The following is a 13,559-nucleotide window of genomic DNA, read 5'->3' on the forward strand; positions in this document are numbered from 1 at the left end:
CAGGGTGGTGGGATTCATAATGGGCACTGCATGAGCAGTCCTAACAGAAGCCTGGGGCACGCTAATGCAGGGCTCTTACAGAAGTCTGGGGCTTCCATAGTGTTAGGCCTGCGCAGCTGCACTCTTTCAGCTCAGAGTGCATGCCGATGCACGGCCCTTACAGAAACTTGGCAAATCAAATGCCGGGCTTCCCTAGTGTTATGGCTGTGCGGCTGCGCACTTTTGAGTTTGGGCGCATGCCAGCACAGGCTCTTGGAAAGCAGAAGGGTGCCCAGTAAAAGGCACACCAAAATCCTCAGCACCAAGCACATGATGCTCTTAATCCGGCCCTGCCCCCCCATATATATTGTGTGTGTGTGTATATATACTGTATATATAGTTTTTAAAAAAGGTTGGGGCAACAGGAGTAGAGTAGACACCACATCCCAATTTTTATGAAGAATACATAGAAAGAAGAAAAGGACTTTAAAGGTGTCAAAAGATAGAAAATTAGAATTATTATAAAAAAATATACTTTATTTGTAATAATAAAAAAAATATCATAAAAATTCCTTGTTTTATTGCTAATTCAATTCATATACAGTTACAGACACTCCCGCTCTACATGTTTCGCTCATTCGAAGCGAAACATGTAGAGCGGTAGTGTCTGTATCTGAATTTTTATGATAATTTTTTTATGATAATTTTTTTTTTGTTACAAATAAAGTATACTTTTTATAATAATTCTAATTTTCTATTTTTGACACCTTTAAAGTCCCACAGTTTTCCTTTTTCTATGTATTCTGTGTATATATACTGTATATATATATATATAGTTATACTTGAAGTCATTATCTGCACAAACTGCAGACATTTTTACACCTTTCTTGTTATGCTGGTTATTATCACTGTTCATGTAAATGACACCTTAATTGCCATCGCTCAAAGGAAGTCAAATATTACCTAGGATTTGAGGTTCTCCATCGCCCTCATAATGAAGACATCTTCACTGACATATGTCTATTTATATCAGCTCCGAAGCAGCTGAAACAGACTTAGGTCCCCTTTGCACATTATTCACATCACACAGGCTCCCAACGCCGGCTGGAAAAGTATCTTTCATCCCTCCGAGACGTGTGCGAGATAACAAAAGGGACAGATGTGAATTTTGAATATTCAAATACAGTCATCTGTAGATACTGCATTGTGCGCAACCATCACCATTTTTCTTCTCCCTCCCATAAAACGTATTTCCAGCCCCAAGTGTCTGTTCCTCCTGACTATTGTTATTTTTTATTATTCGCCAGCTGACGGCGAAACGCTTTTATTGCCGTAGCCTGTATGCTGAGCCTATCTCCTCCCAAAAAAACAAACAAAAAAAAAAAAAACCACAGGGCCTTGCATTGTCTTATTCTGAATGGATCCTCCAAAATGGGATGATTAGATGAAGGACTATAATTTGATTTGACATAATTTTACACTCATATAAAAAATGTTTCTGTATGAAAATGAGACTGCTGTTTTTAGAGGAATGAAGGAAGGAAATGTCTATCTTTCCCATTGCAATGAACAACATTGGAACCGTGTGTTACATCCAATACAAGGACTGTTGTTATAGTAGAGGTCTTAATGGGTTTAACCCCTTGGAGCCGGTGCCTCTCGGCCCTTTAAGGGGTTTAGGGTACCGGGGGGCAGGGCTTATGATCCTGTGACTGCTGTGATTGGCTGTTATAGCAGTCACATGATCGGAAAGCGCCTGATCACAGGTAGCAATTTTGAGCTTTCTGTTAGCAGCCGGTAACTGTATTTGGAGCGTGCAGGGCGTGCGTTCTCGGCACAACGGCATTGACACCAATGAACGCAAATATGCGATCACTCGGCACTAAGGCCCACCCACGAGAGGCTTCATATTTGTGTGTGGCTGGTGTGCCAATGGGTTAACTTCAACACCCTGTAGCACTCCGACTAATGAGCAGTCTAGGGGTGTCTTTTTGATATTTTATTGGAAAATTTAACTTGGATGGGGTGAAGGGAGCATGGGATACCCCAAACTGGTGAACTGAACTATTTGAGGACTCCTTCTCGATTTTGCTAAGCTGAATAAAATGTCCCACTCTCCAATGCTGACAGATGACAAGGACTTTTTCCCAAAAGAGCAAAAAAATAAATAAAAAATGCACACAGTCACTAACCGTAACCGGGGTCATCTAGTCACACGGGCACAGGATCATTGGTTTCCTCCTTCCGAAATCCACCAGGCACTCTTCAGGGAGGGAGACACAGACTCACGCCACCATAGGACAGCTGGACACCTGTCCCCCAACTTCATCCTAGCACTCTTCAGTGATCTTCTCCAAATCCAAGCAGACTCCAGGACTAACCTTTGCGAGCAAGCCCCCTAGCCAAAGTGTCAACTGGGACCTCAATGTCTTCTAGAGGACATCCCCAGTGATCCTGACCCAGGAGAACTGGACCCAGGAACTCTAGCCCCGCCTCAGGCCTCTATCTATTTCCAGCCAATCCCCCCCAGGGATTAGCTGGATTCCCCATTAAATATTTAAGCAGCCCACTTTATTCTTTCTACTACTATGATTCTACTATTCTATGATTCTATAATATTCTAGAATACAGGGGGAAGTGATCAGAGCAGCAGCCTGAGAGACACTAAGCAGGCCAGAATTATCAACCTCACCTCCTACTCCACTGACTACAGAGGAGCTAGGCCTGTCTTGACAAGGCTTTTTTGCTACTGTATTGTGCTGATTTAAATAAGGTATGCCTGTACCGTTCTCTGTTTTTGAACTCTACTCTGATATGTGTATGGGGTGTACAGGTTGGCAAAGCGGTAGAGTCCATAATCAGGAGGCAGTGTGGTTGAAAGCCAATCCCCTAGCTGCATCTGTATTTCTATTAGTGATTTTTGACTTAGTAAATGCGTTGTAACTATGTTGACTTCAATCATCCAATCACATGCTAGCCAAACTTCAAATCTTATTACAATTCTCCTTACACAAGCTTGGGTATGCTTTAAATTTTCATTTGGGTTCATCTCATTTAATAAGCAAAGGGCCTATTAAGGTGTGTTAATGCATGCACCTTATGTCGTGTTAATGTGAATTGTGGTAAGGCAGGCCATTCATTATACAAGTGCTCCCAAGGCACCACGGGGGATAGAAAAAAATGCATGAACTTTTTTTTTTGTTTGTTTTTTTGTTAAACAAAGCAGTGCACTACCACACAAGGAATGTGCATTGTAGTGTGCTGCGGTGTTGGGTTTTACTGTTGCCATTTGAAAAATGAATATGCTCTACTCTTATAAATGAACCCTAGTATGTAAGATTGTTATTAGAAACATACAGAAAGATCTATACAATTTACAAATATGATAACACCATTCAAGATGTTACTCTGTATAGCAGCCAATCTCAACCAAGGTTCCATGGAGCCCTAAAGTTCCTCCAGAGGTTGCTGGATGTTCTTTGAGCTGTGGCTGATTTACCTCCCATTTAATGGTTTCTGCATAGTTCTGGATCCCATGACACCTATGTTCTTTTTCAGTCTGTAAAGATGGCATAATGGCCACCACTGTATGAGGACATTCTTCCCACTGACCACCAATGTAAAGGACATTCTTTTCTCTGACTCCCAATGAATTAATTTTAGCAGGCATTCCCAGAAACCTTAAAATAATTTCAGAAAGATATATACTACTTACAAATATGTTAATATCATCCAAAATGTTACTCCGAAAAGCAGACATTCTCAACCATGGTTCCATGGAACACTAGGGTTCTTCCAGAGGTTGCTAGAGGTTCCTTGAGCTGTGAATATTCAACCTCTCATATGATGGGGCCTGGAAGTCCAACACCATTTGGCAAATGTTTTTAGTGGTCTGCAAGGGGGGATTCTAACCACCACTGTAAAAGGGAGCATTTTTCGCACTGCCCACTGTCAGAAACCATGAAATCAGACAGAGACAGAAGTACAGTTAAATCACACTTGTTTAATAATAAAATTAAATAGAACAAACATAGTCCAAACGTAGCCAGAGTTCAGGAACTAGAACGGATAGTCAGACAAGCCAAACATCAGGGAGCCGGAGGTGAGCGTAGTAGAACCGCAAGCAGGATCTGGAGCCAGAAGGGATGTCAGCCAAGCAAGTCTTTTAACAGGAATGCAGGAGATAGTCTCTGTGATGTTGACTAAGGAGAAGGCAGAGATCCTCTGGGCTGGACGGCTTAAGTAGGCAGGACTGACGAGCAGGATATCATCAATAGCTGTGTAAAGCCCCATACACACGATCGGGCTTTGTACAAACTTTCCAGTGAACTTTTGTACAAAGGGCGTTGGCCGTAAGTTTGTATTGCAGACTTTTTAGGCAACAAACACGAACTTAATGACATTTCAACATACTGATGACACTTCAAAAGAGGACATTCAATTACTCCAGCACCACCATTGGTCAACTTCTGTATTGTTGTCTGATCTTTTGCAATGGTTCTGAGCATGCGTGTTTGTAAAGTCCGATGGTTTTCTGTACACACGATCGGACTTTGCTCCATCAGACTTATGTTGTCAAAAAGTTTGTCCATTCACACAGCCAACAAAAGTCAGATGAAAACTGAAAAAGTTTGTCCGATGGAGCGTACACACGGTCGGATATTTCTCCAAAACAGCTAATTTGCATGTTTGTTGTCAAAAATTCTGATCGTGTGTACGGGCCTTAACTGTGGAGAGATGTCAGATGGCAATTAGCCAAGGTAAGTGGCAATGTTCCCACTGGCCCAAGATGAATTTATTTTAGCAGATGCTCTCTGAGACCTTAAAATTATTTCATAAATATATATACTACTTACAAATATGTTAATAGCATCCAAAATGTTCCTCTTTAAAGCAGCCATTCTCAACCATTGTTCCTTTACGGTTCTTCCAGAGGTTGCTAGAGGTTCCTTGAGCTGTGGCTATTTGACCTCCCATCTGATGAGGCCTGGAGGTCCAACACCATTTGGCAAATCTTTTAAGTGGTCATTAAGGGTAGAATTCTGACCACCACTGTAAAGGGGAACATTTTTTGCTCTGTCCACCAAGGTTAATGGCATTATTTTTACTGGCCCATGACAAATTCATTTTAGCAGGGGTAACCTGAGATCTGAAAATTATTTCAAGGGTTCCTCTGAGGTAAAAAGGTTTGAGAAAGGCAGCCTCATATACAATGTATAAATTAACCTTAATACACAACAGGACATTACACCTTATAGTATCTTTGCTTAACGTTAATGTATTCTAATTTTGTTTACCATTAGACCTCAGTACTACAAGGTGCTCGATGAGTGCGTCGGCCAGGTTGTATTGCAATGTGGAGGAATGGATCCCGACTTCAAGTACAAAGGGAGGCTGGATGTGGATTTTTCTCATTTAATAGGTGAGTGACCGAAAAAAACGAAAACCTTAACCCAAATAATATTGATAATCACATGCATTTTAATATTCCGGTTCAGTTCAATAAAACGTCTTGAGTCTATCTTTTGAATCACCTGACTCTATGCAGTCGAATGGTCCCACTCCTCTTTGTAAATCATGTGTTTGGACCCCAGAGATTTGCACTTAAAACGTCAAGTCCCAACATGCATCTAGCTGGCAGGATGAGCTAGGACTGGGAGCCAGATACTGGGAAAACTTTTGGCTGCCAAGTTTCAGATAAATTAATTCTTGCACTCAAAATGGAGGTAATGCGCACCTGATATTTAAATATGCAATTTGCATGAATAGCTAGGGGACTTGTCAGCATTACCAAATGTTTTTAGTATTTGAAATATGAATATTTAAAATTTTTTATTGAAGACTATTTTTTTTCTTATCATGGATTTAAAATAAATAAATAAATAAATATAAATCCAAATATACCAGTCACCCCTAATGCTATTGCCACTAGCAGGTAAAGTGAATAACATTTATTGATTGACAATCATGACAATGGCAACTGGACCAGCACTGAATGGGACTGCGTTATAGGGGAGATTTACAAAAATTGAAGAGGGCAAAATCTGGCGTGAAACCAATCAGCTTCCAGGTTTTATTGTCATTTTTAGATGGTACAGCAACTACATATCAGGAATAGGAAATGTTGGGTTTGCATATTCTTTAACATTGACCAATATCTTTTGTTGGGTAACCATATTAATTTACATGTTTTTTTTTTTTTTGTTTGTTTTTTTTTTTCCTTCATTCACATGTATATCTTAAGGCTCGGTTCACACAGGGGGCGACACGAGGCGACACGACTTGCCGCGCCGCGACCTGCCGTGACTTCAGCGGCGACTTGCAAATGACTTCTGTATAGAAGTCAATGCAAGTCGCCCGAGGTCGCTCAAAAGTAGTACAGGAACCTTTTTTCTAAGTCGGAGCGACTCGAGTCGCTCTTCTTAGAACGGTTCCGTAGTACAGAACGGGGGCGACTTGTCAGGTCATGGCACGGCAAGTCGTGTCGCCTCGTGTCGCCCCCTGTGTGAACCGAGCCTAAAAAAGTTATTACTAAGACTATAGTCCGTTCGTAAGTACCTAAATCTGCATATAGGAAAATAATGCACGTGCTCTTTGCAACATCCAACCAGCTTCATCTGTTTTCCGGTGCAGGTTATAAAACAATAAAGGCACTCTGATTTGGTTGCTATTTTGTAATTCACACAATTCTAAATGCATTAATAAGTGGCATTAATCATAGCCATGTCTCTCTCTTTCTCAATAGACTCATTGGTTGACAAGGCCAAAGTGGAAGAGAGTGAGCAGAAAGCCACCGAGTTCTCCAAGAAGGTGAGGTGATAAATCTTGGTCCACTGAAGCACAGACAATTGGCTTCCTATGATCGGGACACTTTGTGAAAGGCTTGTTTTTCTTTTTTTTCTTCCTCCCCGGTTGGAGACGGCTATTGATTTGATGCTCTGGTCAATGTCTCACAGCCTTTTAATGTGATCCTTGTCAGTAATACAAAGGTCAATATTGATGTATCAGGTCAGAATCTTGAAGGAATGAATCATATTTATTTAACTCAAATATCCTCCTCCAAGGATAACTATGTGACGTTTCTATGAATTAAATATAGATAACCCCTGATTGTCTACACCAGTGATGATGAACCTTGGCACCCCAGATGTTTTGGAACTTCATTTCCCATGATGCTCCCCTACACTGCCGAGTGCATGAGCATCATGGAAAATGTAGTTCCAAAACCTCTGGGGTGCCAAGGTTCACCATCACTGGTCTACACCATTGTAATGTCATCCCATTTTTTAATTTTTATTTTTTTATTTTTACTAGAACACCATTCTTTTACTCTAAGCCCTTGTACACACGGTCGGACATTCCGACAACAAAATCCGTCAGATTTTTTCAGACGGATTTCTTCCGAAACTGGTGTTGCATACACACGGTCGGACAAAGTTGTCAGAAAATCCGATCGTTCAGAACGTGATGACGTTCGTTTGTTGCGACGGAACTACGTTGCGGCTAGTAGCCAATAGCTCTGGTCTCATAATTTGATCTGAGCATGCGTGGCACTTTGTCCGATCGGAATTCTCTACAAACAATCGGATCATGTTGTCGGAAAATTTTATATCCAGCTCTCAAACATTGTTGGTCGGACATTCAGACGGAAAAAGTCAGATGGAGCCCACACACGGTCGGATTATCCGACAACATGGTCAATTGGATCTTTTCCATTGGAATTTCCGACCGCGTGTACAGGGGCTAAGTGTTTCAGGTTCTTGGTGATGACAATGGGAGGTTCCGTGCTTGATGGGGAATTTTATTGTCCCCACTGTGAGGACATTCATGGTAGTTCTTTACAGGTGGTTAACCTTTGATGATGGTTTAAGATGAAACTGGAAACCTATTAGAATAGGCTATCAGGGTTTGTCTGCATGCATTGACTGCACAGACTAAAATTCCTGCCTCCGTACTTCCAGAAATAAGTTTGACCAGCACTTGGGGACCCGCCAGGAATGAGTACAAAGCTGTGTGGAGCTATGAAATGACCTGGATACATTAGCTGAAAACATGACATAAAATAAAAAAATGTACAGATTAAAGAAAAAAAAACCTTTGGCCTTGGCCTCTGATGCTTGCGGTAAGGGCAGGTGACATCACCACGCCTAATTTCAGCCTGTTGCAGGAATGCATTCTTCCGGTAGGCAATGGTGAAGAAGGGTCTCCTACCCCTCATGGAAGCTGGGGCCAAAGAAAGTATTATTCATTTTTTCTGTAAACGTTTTTTGTAAAATCTTTATTAACTTCATCATGATTTATGCTATTTGTATTTGTGGGGAGTGTTGGCTGTCTATAAAAAGGAAAAGGGCTGTGTTGAAAGAGAATTACATGCCATCTTTTCTCATTTTGCCTGGTCTATGTGACATAAACATAGAGCAAAGCACTGCGAAGGTAGATAAATGCAAAAGTGGGTTACACGGTAGATGAACGTGGATATGTGTGTGTATAGTTATACTGTGTGTGTGTGTGTATATACATTATCTCACAAAATTGAGTACACCCTTCTCATTTTTGTAAATATTTTATTATATCTTTTCATATTAGAGTGAGTGTACAGCTTGTATAACAGTGTAAATTTGCTGTTCCCTCAAAATAACTCAACACACAGCCATTAATGTCTAAACCTCTGGCAACAAAAGTGAGTACGCCCCTAAGTGAAAATGTCCAAATTGGGCCCAAAGTGTCAATATTTTGTGTGGCCACCATTATTTTCTAGCACTGCCTTAACCCTCTTGGGCATGGAGATCACCAGAGTTTCACAGGTTGCTACTGGAGTCCTCTTCCACTCCACCATGACGACATCACGGAGCTGGTGTATATTAAAGACCTTGCATGGGGTTGTTATCATGTAGGAATACTGCTCTGCGGTCCAGTCTCCGAAGGGAGGGGATCATGCTCTGCTTCAGTATGTCACAGTACATGTTGGCATTCATGGTCCCCTCAATGATCTGTAGCTCCCCAGTGCCGGCAGCACTCATGCAGCCCCAGACCATGACGCTCCCACCACCATGCTTGTCTCTGTACTCCTCACCTGGTTGACACACGATTGACACCATCTGAACTAAATAAGTTTATCTTGGTCTCATTAGACCACAGAACATTGTTCCAGTAATCCATGTCCTTAGTCTGCTGGTCTTCAGCAAACTGTTTGCGGGCTTTCTTGTGCATCATCTTTAGAAGAGGCTTCCTTCTGGGACGGCAGTCATGCAGACCAATTTGATGCAGCGTGCGGCGTATGGTCTGAGCACTGACAGGCTGACCCCCCACCCCTTTAACCTCTGCAGCAATGTTGGCAGCACTCATACATCTATTTCCCAAAGATAACCTCTGGATATGACGCTGAGCACGTGACCTCAACTTTTGTTCGACCATGGCGTGGCCTGTTCTGAGAGGAACCTGTCCTGTTAAACTGCTGTATGGTCTTGACCACCGTGCTGCAGCTCAGTTTCAGGGTCTTGGCAATCTTCTTATAGCCTAGGCCATCTTTATATAGAGCAACAATTTTTTTTTTCTCAGATCCTCAGAGTTATTTGCCATGAGGTACCATGTTGAACTTCCAGGGACCAGCATGAGAGAGTGAGAGTGATAACACCAAATTTAACACACCTGCTCTCAATTCACACCTGAGACCTCGTAACACTAAGGAGTCACATGACACCGAGGAGGAAAAATGACTAATTGGGCCCAGTTTGGACATTTTCACTTAGGGGTGTACTCTCTTTTGTTGCCAGCGGTTTAGACATTAATGGCTGTGTGTTGAGTTATTTTGAGGGGACAGCAAATTTACACTGTTATACAAGCTGTATACTCACTACTTTACATTGTAGACAAGTGTCATTTCTTCAGTGTTGTCACATGAAAAGATAGAATAAAATATTTACAAAAATGTGAGGGGCGTACTTACTTTTGTGAGATACTGTGTGTTTATGTATATATAGATATATATATATATATATATATATATATATATATATATATATATATATATATATATATATACAGTGCCTTGTGAAAGTATTCGGCCACCTTGAACTTTTCAACCTTTTGCCACATTTCAGGCTTCAAACATAAAGATATAAAATTTTAATTTTTTGTGAAGAATCACCAACAAGTGGGACACAATTGTGAAGTGGAACGAAATCTATTGGATATTTTAAACTTTTTTAGCAAATAAAAAACTGGAAAGTGGTGCGTGCAAAATTATTCGGCCCCTTTACTTTCAGTGCAGCAAACTCACTCCAGAAGTTCAGCGAGGATCTCTGAATGATCCAATGTTGTCCTAAATGACTGATGGTGATAAATAGAATCCACCTGTGTGTAATCAAGTCTCTGTATAAATGCACCTGCTCTGTGATAGTCTCAGGGTTCTGTTGAAAGTGCAGAGAGCATCATGAAGACCAAGGAACACACCAGGCAGGTCCGTAATACTGTTGTGGAGAAGTTTAAAGCCGGATTTGGATACAAAAAGATTTCCCAAGCTTTAAACATCCCAAGGAGCACTGTGCAAGCGATCATTTTGAAATGGAAGGAGTATCAGACCACTGCAAATCTACCAAGACCTGGCCGTCCCTCTAAACTTTCAGCTCAGACAAGGAGAAGACTAATCAGAGATGCAGCCAAGAGGCCCATGATCACTCTGGATGAACTGCAGAGAACTACAGCTAAGGGGGGAGAGTCTGTCCATAGGACAACAATCAGTCGTACACTGCACAAATCTGGCCTTTATGGAAGAGTGGCAAGAAGAAAGCCATTTCTCAAAGATATCCATAAAAAGTCTCGTCTAAAGTTTGCCACAAGCCACCTGGGAGACACACCAAACATGTGGAAGAAGGTGCTCTGGTCAGATGAAACCAAAATCCAACTTTTTGCCCACAATGCAAAACGATATGTTTGGCGTAAAAGCAACACAGCTCATCACCCTCAACACACCATCCCCACTGTCACACATGGTGGTGGCAGCATCATGGTTTGGGCCTGCTTTTCTTCAGCAGGGACAGGGAAGATGGTTAAAATTGAGGGGAAGATGGATGCAGCCAAATACAGGACCATTCTGGATGAAAACCTGTTGGAGTCTGCAAAAGACCTGAAACTGGGACGGAGATTTATCTTCCAACAAGACAATGATCCCAAACATACAGCAAAATCTACAAAGGAATGGTTCACAAATAAACGTATCCAGGTGTTAGAATGGCCAAGTCAAAGTCCAGACCTGAATCCAATCGAGAATCTGTGGAAAGAGCTGAAAACTGCTGTTCACAAACGCTCTCCATCCAACCTCACTGAGCTCGAGCTGTTTTGCAAGGAAGAATGGGCAAGAATTTCAGTCTCTCGATGTGCAAAACTGATAGAGACATACCCCAAGCGACTTGCAGCTGTAATCGCAGCAAAAGGTGGCTCTACAAAGTATTAACGCTGAATAATTTTGCACGCCCCACTTTTCATTTTTTTCTTGGAGATTCTTCACAAAAAATAAAAAAATTATAACTTTATGTTTGAAGCCTGAAATGTGGCAAAAGGTTGAAAAGTTCAAGGGGGCTGAATACTTTCGCAAGGCACTGTATATATATATATATATATATATATATATATATATATATATATATATATATATATACATACATACATATAAATATAGAAATTGCAGTTTTGAACTTGAGGAAGTGTGGGAAATCCCCACAATTGATATTCCTATATTTTCAGTTCATTGTGTTACATGAAAATAAGATATGAATAACAGTTTAGGGATTTGTTATCCCCCCTTCCTCAAGTTCACAACGGTCATTCCTATGTAGCCTGTTCATTGTGTTACTTGGAGATATTTTTGGATTAAAATTTTCCCTTTTTTGCATTTCAATCCCAGTCCCTTTTTGATTTTGGATTATATACATACAGTATATGTATGCATATACTAATATATATATATATATGAGAGAGAGATATCTCTAACTATATATATTAGTATATGCATACGTATACTGTATGTATATAATCAAAAAGGGACTGGGATTGAAATGCAAAAAGGGAAAATCTTAATCCAAAAATATCTTTAAGTAACACAATGAACTGACAACATAGGAATGACAGTTGTGAACTTGAAGTGAGGGGGACTTCCGAAACTGTCATTCCTATGTTATCTTCATGTAACAAAATGTACTGAAAATATAGGAATAACAGTGCAATTCCCCACAGTTCCTCAAATTCAAAACTGCCATTTCTATAGTTATATGTATGTATATATGTGTCTGTGTATATATATATATGTATGTATGTATGTATATATATATATATATATATATATATATATATATATATATATATATATATATATATATATATATATATATATATATATTATGCATATGGTATTATCATGTATATACTGTGTGTATATAATCCAAAATCAAGAAGGGACTGGGATTGAAATGCAAAAAGGGAACATTTTAATCCAAAAATAAATAAAAGTAACACAATGAACTGACAACATAGTAATGAAAGTTGTGAAATTGAGGAAGGGGGGGAACGCCCAAAACTGTCATTGCTATGTTATCTTCATGTAACAAAATGTACTGAATACTGAACTGATTTTGGATTATATACATATAGCATTTATACTGTATGTGTGTGTGTTTATAAATATATATATATATATATATATATATATATATATTTTTTTTTTTTACCTTTGAATGTCCTCCTAAACACTTCTGAGTCAGCGGGCATACAAAGGTGCGCTGGAACCTGTAGTTTACCGACAGCCAGGGAGATGCTGTTCTGAAAACGGAACCATGTCTAATGAGGCCGCAGTAGCCCATGCCGAACGCCCAAAACCCCCATTTTCCGAGTGACATTTTGGCGAAGTCTATTTTTAAGCGACAGCTTTGAAATATTTCAAAGGCACTTTAGATGTTCAGCGCAAGCAGCGGGGAGAAGTGAGGGGGTATCGGTGCAAGGGGGGGCGGGCGCGAGCAGCTGCACCAAACAATGGCCGACATAACACTCCTCCAATTCCGGAGGCTTCCTACTGAGTTTATTATAGAAATCTCAAATACTTTTTAGAACTTAAATCTTTTTTTTTTTTTTTTCTCTCTCCTTTCCTCTTTCCTGTTCAGATTAGGAAAATAAAATCTTTTAGCATCAAAACAGCCAAATAAGTTTTTCAGTAACTGCAGCTCAAGTTTCATCTGCAGTCCAGCTGGATTTCACGTTTAAAAGGATTCCGACACTCTGAAGGGTCAAATGCAGATCTTAGATCTAGTGTGGAAGCCCTTTGGTGACAGGCACAGCCAACTTCAAACAGACTGATGGAAGAGGATTGTTATTTTCCTTTCTTAATGTAGTATATAAAGTAGATTTAATGTTTTATTAATATAAAGTGGGGGGGATTTACTAAAACTGGAGAGTGCAGAATCTGGTGCAGCTCTGCATAGAAACCAATCAGCTTCTAGTTTTTATTGTTAAAGCTAAATTGAACAAGCTGAAGTTAGAAGCTGATTGGCTACCATGCACAGCTGCACCAGATTTTGCACTCTCCAGGTTTA

The 13,559-nt window shown here is 40.3% G+C and overlaps 1 protein-coding gene across 3 annotated transcripts in view; it reads left to right on the forward strand.

Annotated features, from left to right (window-relative positions):
• The window catches only part of DIAPH2 (diaphanous related formin 2), a 1,637,420-nt gene that overhangs the window by 492,202 nt on the left and 1,131,659 nt on the right, over positions 1-13,559 (forward strand). For all 3 annotated transcript variants that reach the window (XM_077484914.1, XM_077484903.1, XM_077484922.1), the window contains 2 exons: positions 5,283-5,401; positions 6,725-6,789. In XM_077484914.1, the coding sequence (XP_077341040.1) occupies positions 5,283-5,401; positions 6,725-6,789 (184 nt within the window). The remainder of the gene's footprint in view (positions 1-5,282; positions 5,402-6,724; positions 6,790-13,559) is intronic.

The sequence above is a fragment of the Lithobates pipiens genome, unplaced genomic scaffold (genome assembly GCF_037356315.1).
Source record: "Lithobates pipiens isolate NorthernLeopardFrog02 unplaced genomic scaffold, aLitPip1_a1.2 Scaffold_1, whole genome shotgun sequence".
In the NCBI taxonomy this organism is placed as follows: domain Eukaryota; kingdom Metazoa; phylum Chordata; class Amphibia; order Anura; family Ranidae; genus Lithobates; species Lithobates pipiens.